The sequence below is a fragment of the Meles meles genome, chromosome 4 (genome assembly GCF_922984935.1).
Source record: "Meles meles chromosome 4, mMelMel3.1 paternal haplotype, whole genome shotgun sequence".
Taxonomy (NCBI): Eukaryota; Metazoa; Chordata; class Mammalia; order Carnivora; family Mustelidae; genus Meles; species Meles meles.
The window spans coordinates 113,557,603-113,570,287 of NC_060069.1; the positions used below are offsets into that span (position 1 = coordinate 113,557,603).

At 32.6% G+C, this 12,685-nt stretch overlaps 1 protein-coding gene across 3 annotated transcripts in view; it reads left to right on the forward strand.

Moving 5' to 3' along the window:
- Positions 1-12,685, forward strand: part of SENP7 (SUMO specific peptidase 7) — a 145,792-nt gene that overhangs the window by 75,263 nt on the left and 57,844 nt on the right. Inside the window, exons 5-6 of one of the 3 annotated variants that reach the window (XM_046003303.1) lie at positions 1,873-2,070; positions 8,773-8,967. The exons of 1 other annotated variant lie outside the window; for it this stretch is intronic. In XM_046003303.1, the coding sequence (XP_045859259.1) occupies positions 1,873-2,070; positions 8,773-8,967 (393 nt within the window). The remainder of the gene's footprint in view (positions 1-1,872; positions 2,071-8,772; positions 8,968-12,685) is intronic. One more of the 3 variants, XM_046003304.1, reaches the window with a different exon arrangement.

A 12,685-nucleotide genomic window follows, 5' to 3' on the forward strand; every position in this document is an offset into this window, starting at 1 on the left:
TTCTTCTCTGGAATATAAGCTCCGTGAAGGCAGGCACTGTAACCATCTTGTTTATTGCTGAATCTCTAGATTCAGCTTGTACAGTTGTTTTACTAGAAGGTACTTGGTAAGTATTTGTTGAATGAAGAATGAATTATTAGTATTTATTCATAGACATATCACTCATCTCTTTATTATTTAATGATAATTCTAAAACCTGTAGATTAAAAATTTTTTTTAACTCAAAATATTTGGAGTTTCAATGCAATCTATGGAGGTTTCCCTGAAAACTTATACTGGTCTTCCAGATGGTCTGAAGATAGCCCAAAGTGGCAGCTACAAATAAGTGATCTCTTTGAGACCTAATTTATCTTTTATTTTTTTTAAGTAAGCTCTAGGCCCAGTGTGGGACTTGAACTCATGACCCCAAAGTTGGGAATCACATGCTTTACCAACTGAGCCAGCCAGGCAACCCAAGATCTGTTTTATCTTTAAAATATATGAGCACTTTGCTTTGTTTCTTAATATTATTATTATTGTTGTTGTTATTTTTAATGATTTTTAAGTAATCTCTACACTCAGTGGGCCTCAAACTTACAACCCCAAGATCAAGTTGCATATTCCACTAGCTGAGCCAGCGAGGCACTCCAGTTTTTTAATATTCTTACATTTGTTAAAGAAACAATGCCTAAAATGGGTTCTGAGGAATAGAATAGACACTCTTATGATTAAACATTTCCAATTCTCTTAGACATTTCTTTTTTTTTTTTTTTAAAGGTTTTATTTATTTGACAGAGAGAGAGAGTGCCCAAGCATGTAGAGTGGCAGGCAGAGGGAAAGGGAGAAGCAGGCTCCCTGCTCAGGAGCCTGATGTGGGGCTCCATCTGAGGATCTGGGATCATGACCTGAACTGAAGGCAGATGCCCAATTGACTGAGCCACCCCAGCGCCCACTTTCCGACATTTCTCATTCACTGTTGTTTTGAGTCCATTAGGTATCCTGTCCACACTACTGCAAGAACTATTCTCTTATTATCAGCAAAAGATATATTGAATAGAGTAATGGGCAAAATGTAATGAGGCAAAAAGCTGAAACTCCTTGCATTTATCAGTTATACTTTTGAAAAGAGTATAGGTACAGTAAAAGCAAATGTTTTAAATCAACTTATTTGTTGAAATAAGGTAAAATTAAGCTTGTATCTTAAGACTATGAAGACATAAGACTATGTAGACTTATTAAGACTATAGATGATGTAGTGTTTCACCTTTAGTTTTAGAGATTTCATTTATTTTTAGAAAGAGAGTATGAGCACGTGAGAGCAGGGTGAGGGGCAGAGGGAGAGTGACAGAATCTCAAACAGACTCTCACTGAATGAGGAGCCCCATGTGGGGTTGATTCCACAACCCTGAGATCATGACCTGAGGCAAAATCAAGAGTCAGACACTTAACCGACTGAGCCACCTAGGTGCCCCTCACCTTTACTTTTAATAATGCTTTCCTAATCAACAAATACTAAAAACACAATTATAGTGCAGGAAGTGGTTGCCTCTTGTGAGTTATGCGTATGTGTATTGTTGTTTCACTGAAAGTATAAATAGGCTCAGATAGGTTATCATGGATCCCAACAGCTATATGTATGTGTGTGTGGCCACACTTGTAGTGTACCAGAGAGAATTATGAAGAAAAGTTCAGTAAAAGTAAAATAGACTTTACTTTTTAATATATATTTGAGAATGGTTAAGCACATATTTTACTTATTTATTACTCTAGTTAGTTGACTGAAGAACTGAAATTGAGAACTTCTGGAGGTTTTCTTTTGGTATAGTTTGTGATTACTTCATGTATTATACAATGTTTAGTACTTTATGTATTAATTATTTATGTGTGTAACAGGCAACTCAAAGTTGTGTTGACGAATGTCCTATGGACGGATTTAGGACGAAAATTCAGAAAGACCCTACCTAGAAACGATGCTAATTTATGTGATGCCAACAAGGTGCAATCAGACTCATTGCCTTCGACATCTGTTGACAGCCTAGAGACATGTCAAAAATTAGAACTTCTTCACCAAAGCCTTAATTTATCTAAAAGGTATGTTGTTCAGTATTGATTTTGTTCAACCTACCACATTTGAAATAGTAGAAGTCCAATAATCTTAAAATTGTTAAGATTGTTGGGAATGATTTTTAAGAAGATCTGCATATACAGGTGTACCCCACTCGAAAGCAAATCTTAAAGCTGACAATCTCACTTTAGAGTTAATGATAGTTTTACACTTCACTAAGTAAGTTGACATAAAATTAGTTTTAAAGCCAAGTATCCTTAGTACATTTAACTTACTTAATAATTTGATTCACATATACATGTTTTTAGAGATTCATTTATGATATAAAATGAAGATACATATATAGATAAATAGATAAAAGACCTAGATAAAATGACATGTGAAAGGTATGCTAAAGACGGAGAAAATGAAGGTATATGTATTTATTTCTGTCTTAACAGAGTTTACAGAATTAATAGTTCAGTTTTTATTTTCTTTATCTTTAGCATACCTATTAAATATTAATCTAAGTCCTTACCACTTTTGACTTTGTGAGCTTTCTTGTATTTTACATGCATTTTTATGGAAAGGAGGTGATATTGAAATATTACCCCCAGATTTTTAATAATACGTGTACAGTTTAATTTATAAAATAAGACCAGTTTTGTTTTATACTTTTTAAAGGAATTGTATATGGAGTATATGGAGTTTGAATGAATGCATTATCTTTGTTCTTAGACTTATTCCTATTTCTGTATCCCCTGTCTGTCTGAGTATATGACACCTCTTTCTTTCTTATCCTTTATTTCTTTATTTTCTTTCTTATCCTTTATATCCAGTCATTTTTCATGTGTAGTTATTTTTGCTTCCTAAATATGTCTTGAAATGATCTCTTCTCCATTTTTATTGCCACTGCCCCAGTCAAGCCCTGATAACTTTGTGCCTTTATTACTATGATAGTATTGGGCTTCCTGTGTTGGTGTTCTTGATTATTATTTCTCTATATTGTTGCTAAGTTACTCATTCTCAAAGGCAGATGTTACTTTCTGCTCTGTAGTTTAACATCTATCCATCTGTGGCTCAACATAACCTTCAGGATAAAGCTCAAACTTCTTAGCTTAGTATACAAGGTCCTTAATGATCTCACCTTTGCCTATCTCTAGCTTTGTGTCTTTCTGCTCCATATTCATAACTGAGCTTTAATCTCCGGGGAACTAGTGGTAGCTCAATGAATGTATAGTCTTGTTCTGTACCTGTGAGCTCATGCTGTTGGTTCTCTTATTTTGGGAAAAATTCTCCTTTTCCCTTTAACCGACATCTTTTGGTCTTTAACATTGAACTCATATGCCATCTTTTTGGGACAGGGTTCTTGATTCCAATTTGTGTTTAATCCTGGGTTGTTTTTTTTTTTTTTGTCTTGTTAAGCAGCCTGGTCATATATCATAGCACTTATCATACTATATTATATTTAATTTCTCTTCCTCCCTGACATTAAGCTTCACAAAGGCAGCGACTACATTTTATTATTTTTCTCTAATACTGATACCTGGCACATAACTAAATGCTCAATCAATTTTTGCTGAATTCAAGGGAGAGGTTGCTTCTCAAAAGAGTTAAATCTGTCTCTTTGATGGAAATGTATTTTCATCCATTTGAACCAGTTATTTGCTCTGTAATTTTGGTGACAACCAGGAAATGAGATATTACAAGGTTAAATAAGAAAACTGGAGAATAGTTTTGGGTATGGGTTTGGGTAACGTTTTTTGTATAGGACTTGCTGTGTGGAATAGGAGCTTATTCTTTCTTCAGTCGTTGCTTAACTTTGACGTGATGCTTTTTGTCTTTCATTTTTACTTAGCTAGGATTTCATTATTTCAGAGAGATGAAACAGAGGAAAGTTTATTTTTGGTTTTTAATTTCATCTTAAAGTTCAACTATTAAGTAAACCAAAATTATTCAGTTCACCAAAATGACATTTTTAAGAAGTTTTATTTGCATTTTAGGATCTAAAATGGTTATGTTGCCTTTTATGTCAGGACATATATACCCCTATTCCATTAAGAAAAGTTAGATCCCAGTTCTTGGACTATCCCTAATTATATTTATTAATTTTTCTCTTAAATCTACATGTTTGAAGTTTTAAGAAAATACATAATTTAGATATTGTGATGGTAAGATTTTTTGGATACTGTAGTATTCCTATCACCTTAAGTTTTCTTTAAGCTGGTATAATTTTAGTTGAGTGATAATTTATTCATTTAAGATTTAGCTTAGTAAAAGAAAAGAGCAAATTTAGAATATCTATGAATCACTTTTAAGAAATATTCAGCAGTTAAAATTGTTTTCTCTACCTGGCTTAAGAAACTTAATACATTTTGAATTATATCATCTAAGAATGGATTTATAAGAACCTTATTAAAATGTTACATAATACAGTTTTAGTAAGGTGTTCATCTAAGTGACAACAAAATGAAAACTAAATTAGTATTATAATAATTTTTTTGCTTGCTATATTATAGCTTTCTTGCCAGATATAATTATGTTGTCTTTCAACAAAGGTTACATCTCTTTAAAAATTTGCTTTTAACATGTTTATATTAATAGCTCTTACCAATTTTTCTCATTTATTAAATTATTTGAATCTTACCTATCTTGCTGCTTACGCAGGTAAGGACTCCACAATTTATAACTGAAAAAATTAAGGGGCACCTGGGTGGCTCAGTGGATTAAGCCGCTGTCTTCAGCTCAGGTCATGATCTCAGGGTCCTGGGATCGAGCCTGGTGTCGGGCTCTCTGCTCCGCAGGGAGCCTGCTTCCTCCTCTCTCTCTGCCTACTTCTCTGCCTACTTGTGATCTCTCTCTCTGTCAAATAAATAAAATAAAATCTTTTAAAAAAAATTTAAGAATCAGAGAAAATAACAATGCAGAGAAACAATCAATAAATGGCATTAATTCTCAGGCCAGTATGCTTTATGCTTCATCTCACTGCATTACAAAATTTGTTTCTGCTTTGGCTTAGCATAATATATTTTGAAATGTGATTTCATAATATTAGTAAATCAACTTAAATAAATGTAATTTTATTTTACTTACTGCTACTACTTACATACTGAAGAAAAAAATTGGATAGACTGTGAAATGACAGTTTTTTAGTCCTTTCTTCCATATTGACTTAGTATGAAAGACGAAGTATATACCTTTATATATTTCTTGTGAAAATTAAGAACCTTTTGAAATTCTGACTAGCCATGAAATTTCTATGGCAGTCCTAACTTATATAGTTCTATACCAAAGATAGTTTAGGTATTATGAACTTAGTCATCAGTATATAGATTTGTATTCTGTAAAGCTCTCACAGAGTTCTGTTTCTTCAAGATACCCAAATTACATGAGTTGCAAATAGTTGATGAAAGATGTTTGTGCTATGGCTGTGTGTTATGAAGATCTTGGTGTACTATAGGCATTGCTAACTATTTAGTTATGTACTTTTCTAACGTTTTCATCAAGATTGCAGAGTATGATAAATTAGGACAATTAAACACCATTTGAAAGAATAGTTTATAACTTTTAGGAGGACTTCAATAATAGGAAAATTAAAGCGAGTTTCCTTGTACTGTGTACTTATGTGCCACACTAACTGCTTTACATCTAATATTTCATTTCATCTTAACAACTTTGTAAGATAGATTTTCTCTTAATTTTAGAGATGAGAATTCAATGCTAAGAGGAAAAATTGTGGTAAAAACTTGACTAAGGTATATTATTATGTGCTGAAATCAGAACCTGGACCTGTTTTTGTCTGACTCTAGAGTCATTGTTCTTAATTCCTGTACCACAGTGCTTTTTACTCTTCTGAAATTTAACTTTTTTCATAAGTAACACAGGAATTAGATTTTCTTACATATTTTTATGATATCTAAATTATTGACCTTTAAATATTCTACTTATCTTTAATTTTTTTCTTGTGACATTTTGTTCACATTATAATAGAGTGCTATCTTATTGAAAGATATACTGCTGCTGAGATAGTGCCTTGAACCTCCTAATAGCTTAAAAGGCCCCCTAGGGTGCTTGTGCTTTAGAGATGCAGGTTCTACTGCAGTCTGGTATATTATCTTTCAGATGGCTTTTGGGTAAATTTTGATATTTTTCTCTTTTAGGAAAGACTTTCATCTATTTGTTTAACTTAGAGGTCTTGTTTATCCTCCAAAGTTCTTTTTTTCATATTTTCTTTGCTTTTTGTTTTCTTTAAATTTAGTGGCAAAATAAATTGTGTAAGAATATGGTGATCATTTATCACTGAGAAGAGAATTCTGATCTTTAAAATTTACAATTTTCCTGCTGATATTTGTACTTTTTGTTGCTGATTATTCTCTTCAGCACTTTGTATAAAGTAATCTTTTATGGACTCCATCTCTCCTATTTGGAGAGAGAGCTCTTTTTAGGGATTCAGCATTTTAAAACATACTTAAACATGTTATAGTCAGGCATTTAAACAGAGATGCTAACTGAGAGCTGACATTTCTTTGATGTGTCTCCTTATGTGCCCTAAATTTTCTGTTTACTGAAATACTACAGTTTTTAGATTATTTTTATTATACGCCACATTTTAGAATTCAGTAGTGATAGGGGACTGTAAAAAGAGTATGTTATCAATTCTTAAAATAAGTTATCAATATATCAGATTCTCTCATATCCTAAAAGTAAGTAAAATGTATTTGCATTAAGGTATTTATCTGGAAAGAGATAGTTTTTTTGTTTTTTGTTTTAAGATTTTATTTTATTTATTTGACAGAGAGAGAGATCACAACTAGGCAGAGAGGCAGGCAGAGAGAGAGGAGGAAGCAGGCTCCCTGCGGAGCAGAGAGCCAGACGCGGGGCTCGATCCCAGGACCCTGAGATCATCACCTGAGCCGAACGCAGCAGCTTAATCCACTGAGCCACCCAGGTGCCCCAGGAAAGAGATAGTTCTAACCTGAGTAAAATTATCTGTGCTAATATTTCTAAACTACTGAGAAACACAGATAAGTTTTCATTAAACTATAGTTGAAGTTTTTTTAGTGATTTATTTCATAGCAATTTATAGTGTGAGGTCAGATGAAAAAAATCTTGAGACTCCTTGCTGGTCCTGTATTGCCTCCATTCCCACAGCGGATTGAAGACTTTAAGTAGGTTTCTGTCAGGCATCAAATACACAAAGCAGACAGTAATAACTAGTAATCCTTAGAGATTTAAATCATATGAGAAGTAGAAAATTATCTCTGCCTTCCCTCCCTCATAATTAGTGTTTGTACTAGATAACAGATTTCCTCCCCCTTCTTTCTTCACTCAGACTTTGAGTTTAGGGAGTTGTATCTATGACTACACTTTGCTTTTACATCATATACTACTTAATCATTGCAGTACTTTTTTTGTGGAGATTGTGCTGGAAAAGCATACTTTCAAAGATTTCCTGCAGTATCTATAGAAAAGCCTAGTTAACTGGATCCTTTGGCAACTTAGTATTAAGGATACGTGTAATGGAATAAAATAAAGAAACCAAAAGATAATAGGCCCAGGTTCTTCTACTAGAAAGAGTTATACCTTCAGCCATTTAACTTTTCTGAGCTTTGAGTTTTGCCTGTTTAAAATAAAGAGCAGACTAAAATAATTTTAAAGTTTTCCTAATATCTGAAATTCTATGCTGTCTGGAGCATAGTGTGAACAGAACATAATGTCTCTATGTAGTAAAAATAAGTGAAAACCTCTAGGTACTACAGCAAATATAACAGAGTACAGGGAAGCTCACATTTCATTTAAACAGAAATACTCAGGCCCTTTCTAAGTATTTTCTATTTTTTCTCATAAAGGGTCAGTAAAGTGCTGCAAGTGACATATTGATAACAGTCAAGGAGAATATCTGGTGAAGAGGAGATAAGAAAACTTAAAGAAATGCAGTAACAAGAACAAAAACACCCCAATAATTTGGTTTGGGTTGGTCAGTTCAGGGCGAAATAATTGCTTTAGGGCATAACTGTGGTGTGGCGAAGTGTATCAGTTGTTACATAATAACAATTGGCTAACCAAGAAAAGATTATATTTATCCTCTTCTGTTTAAGAAGATATCAGGCTTTGATATAGTATATTCGATGTGAACCCCACCAATTTTAAAAAGTTTGGAGCTTTAAAAAATATCCTTTAATTTTCTAGACATTTGATTTATTGGCTCTTCCCTTGGTGCTGTTAAATAAAGCATATATGTTACCACCGGTATGTGTGCGGTTTCACTTATAGAATCTATCATTACCATAGATGCATTCTGAATGATTTCTTTCCTGTTGGATTTAGCATTTCTCATTTGCCAATTACTAGTATATAATTATTTATCAAGGGCTTTCTGTTGAATGAGAAGAATAAAGATTTCTTGAATTTGTTTGTAGTAGTCTCTTTTTTATAAATACTGGAAAAGAGAAAGAATTTTTGAGAAAAATTGGTTAAAATTTTAAGCACCCCAATAGCATCCATTAGTACAGAGAAGCCATTATTGTGGCAGGCTAATCTGTGCCAGTTTGTAAGACACAAGTAGTTCTAGAAATATAAAAAGAATGTGTTCATACAATGTATTTATGGGTTGATTTCTAGAGTGATATAGTTCTAATAGCTTGTGCTAAGATGAAAATGTTTGAAAAGTCAACTTCCTAGAATACATTTTTTTTTTTTTTTTACTGCAAACTTCAGTACAGTACAGTGTTTGTTATTTTGTGTGACAGGATACCCAGAGTTATATTGACGAATGTCCTGGGAACGGAGTTAGGAAGAAAATACATAAAGACCTCATCTGTAACTGAGGCCAGTTTGGGTGATACAGACAACTTGCAATCAGAGCAGCTTTCTTCATCATCTGATGGCAGCCTAGAATCTTGTCAAAATCTAAATCCTCACAAGAACTCCTTTTTAACTGAAAGGTATGTTTAGTGATAACTTTACTTAACATAAATATTATACTTATTTTAATGAGCCTCTATTCTTCCCCCATAGATGTGTTATTGTGAAAAGTGAGGCAAATGTGCTCTGGTGGCTAGTATGACTTTTGTCCCCAGGTGGCTTGAGATGGCTGTTGGAACCAGCAGTCTGTGGCTAATAATCAGTTCCGAAAAAGTGCAATATACTGTACTTGTGTTTTGGGAAAATAGATACAGACTTTTAATGAAAATTGAGTTACCTATTTCAGTATTTCAATTTATTTGATATAATTGAAATCTATTCCTCTGACACTTTTCTGTTCCTCTTCCTCCTCTGTGCTATTTGTCTGTCTGGCCATCTGTCAGTCTGTCCATCCATTCGTCTGTCTCTCTCCATCTTACTATATTCACCATTTTTATGTCAAGATTCTAGAACTGTCAAGATTCTAGAATTGGCACTTAGTATTCAGGAACTATTTGCTGAGTGAATGGCTGAATGAATTTCTCACAAAAATGGTTTGAGATAGCTGAATTCTACTAACAACTGTAGCTTACCGAGCCAGTAAGAGAAATGAAAATATGAAGTTGCTTTTGTTTTAAGCTCTAGGAGATGCTCACATGGGGACTGTAAATAAAAAATTGTGGGTAATAGCTAAGGGGTGTCAGTTAATAAATACTACTAAATCTTTTAACTTTCATTTACCATGAACTTCTCTTTTTAATTTTCTGCCTTCAGCCAGTACAATAAATAATCTTAATCTGGTGAGAAATTATTGATCCATTCTTGTGTATTTTTTTAACTTGCTCTGAATCATCCACAGGTATCTTCTGTTTTGTATTTCTCTTGTAAGCTTATTACATTAAAGAGTATTCAGAGCTGCCTTTTTAAAGATCTGTAATAAATTTCTTACCTTTCTAGCATACTTATTTTTATAAACTGTTTATTTGACATGAACTTACAAATTTTTCTTCCTTTGGAGAATATTTTATGTTCACATCACTTCTACTTAGTAGATTATCATCGACAATTTTGACTTTATAGTTTGTTAGCTCTTTTTCTGAATTTGTCAGACGAACCAAGTTTCAGTGGCATTATTCAGTTACTAATGCATTTAGTGTATAAATTAATTTGTAATTAATGATGTTAGAAATACATTCATTAGTTCGTCCTATAGGTATTTATTTCTGCCTCCTCTACTAGACCATGAGCTCCTTAAGGAGAGATATCATTTCTTAATTGCATTTATACCCAGTCCTTAGCTCAATATATATTTTAATTTTGTGCACTTGGGTTAATGTTCATGTCATTTAATCTTGAGTTTTGGTTTTCTGAATTTTAAGAAGAGAAATGACCTTATATCACAAAATTATTATCTTTTTAAATACCACATATGAGAATTCTTTGTGCACATAAAGTATCATATAAATAAAAATGTTATTTAGATACTTTCTATAGAAAAAAATCACTTATTATGTACTGTCCCCATTGAATTCAGAAGATATCAATGCACATTCATACTGTTATGAAAAATAATAATACTGTGAGGATTCTATGGACCTATCAAATTGTAATCTGTACTGCGCAGGCTTCATACCAGTTTAGGGCCAAGACTTAATAATAAGAGGTCTAAAATTTCTGGGTGTTCTTAAAATCTGTTCAGTGAGAACCCTAGCTTTCTTCAAGTCCTTTCTAAATAGATATGAAATTTCCAGGTAGTATTTGATGTGGGCTCTGAAAATTCATTCTCTTGGTGGTAGTTTTTTTGATTGTTACATTTAGAATAGGCATAGACTTTGGAGCCAGACATCTGGATTCAGATCTTAGCAGTATTGCAAACATGCTGATTTACCTTGGGCAAGTGACTTATTTTATCTTTAAAACAGGGGTAGTAACACATCTTATAAGATTATTGTGCAGATTTAAGGAGCTAACTATGTAAAGTTCTTAATATTATGCCAGAAGCTTAGTAAGTGACTAATAAATGGTAGTCATTATTTTTGTGTTTCTCTTATTGATGGTGCTATCAAAAGTACCATTACTGGTGCTGTAGTTGATGCTCCTGAAGTCTTCTATGGTGAGGATGCCAGTATGGGATTCTGAGATCACTGCCACCCCTGTTACTATTACCAGTGCTGCCAAGGCAGTTGTCACAGCCACACTAGTATTACCATTTGGTTTAAGGAGGAGTATTATATTCCTTAAACCATGGAAATAAATTGCAAATATGGCTGAACCGTGACTTCAGTATATGTGCCTGATTTAAACTGAATATAGCATGAACACAGGGTATGCTCAAGGATGGGACTCTTACAGCCAGCCTCCTCCCTGTCTGCCTATCTTAGAATCAGGAAGAAGAAATGGAATTTAGATCTTCTGAGGAGACCTGATATTCTCACATTATTGTTATTATCATTGCGAAGAATGTAGTAAATATGCGAACTCTTTCTTACAAAGATACAATGGCAATTAACAACTAAAAATTGGTTGGTAGGAGAATGGGAGCTATGACTGAAAATGAGGAAGTTTTCTCTGAAAATCTAGCACTTATGCCCTTGGTGAAACCTGAGGAAAAATGTTTTATGAAGGCCAAAGATTTTATTTTAATCTTAGCCTATCTTTAGTGTTCACAATTGTTATTGTTGACTATAATGACAACTTGAATGGAATTTATGCAGGAAAAAAATACTGTGTTATATGCCAAAAATAAAGGAATAGTTAGAAAACACCAAGGGTGAAAAAGGAAATTTGAATTAAAATGGTCTCTTTGAAGTAGCATGTTTATTTTTTCTAGATAGCAACTTATTATTTAAAAATACATATATTTATTAAGCCTTCTATTACGCCTTTAAAAACTTTTAACTAATATTTATTACGTGTTTGTTATGATATTTCACTGTGATAAATGATATACCTGTACAACTTATATAGTATGGTGTTGAATTTTATCTCCATATTTTCTTAACTTCTTTCTCTATGCCTTAGTTTTACCTCATCTGTAAAATAACGTGATAATGTCTAGGAATGCTGGAGAGTAAATGAGAAAATTTGCTTTTCTCTTGTAATTTGATAGTTTCCAATCAATACATAGAGATGTATCTACTTTTATAAATATGTGCTTCCTTATGAGTGGACATTCAGATATTTTTCATTTTTTATTTGTATAGCATTGCCACAGTAAGTTTGTGTATTTATTTTTATAAATTCATTTTTTAATTTTTATAAATTCTTATAGTGTCATTCTTTTATATTCTAACCAGAATTAAGTGTTATCATTGAAAAGTTTTTTTGATAACCTGTTGGCGAAAATAAATATAACTTTATATGAAATTGCTTTCATTTCAGTCATTTTTTATTTTTAGTGAAGATGGATTTTGTATTTAAGAGTTTTCTCTTAGTCTTTGTATGTATTGGGGTGTTCCATCTGTTTCTTATTGACTTGTAAGAACTTATTAAATGTATTAATTCTTTGTTATATAAGATGTTGCAAAAATCTCTTGAAGTTTCCTGTTTATCAATTTTACTTTGTTTATAGTATCTTCTGTAGTTTATAAATTTAAAATTTTATTGTGTAGAGTATGTTAATTTATCCTTGGAAAGACCTCTTCAGTCTCAAGTACAGAAATAGGTTAGGTGTTTTAATTTGTGGTAATTTATATGAGATATCAGATTCAGAACAACTGTCTAGAGATTATTTTCCTAATTGAAGTTCTGATACCTTTT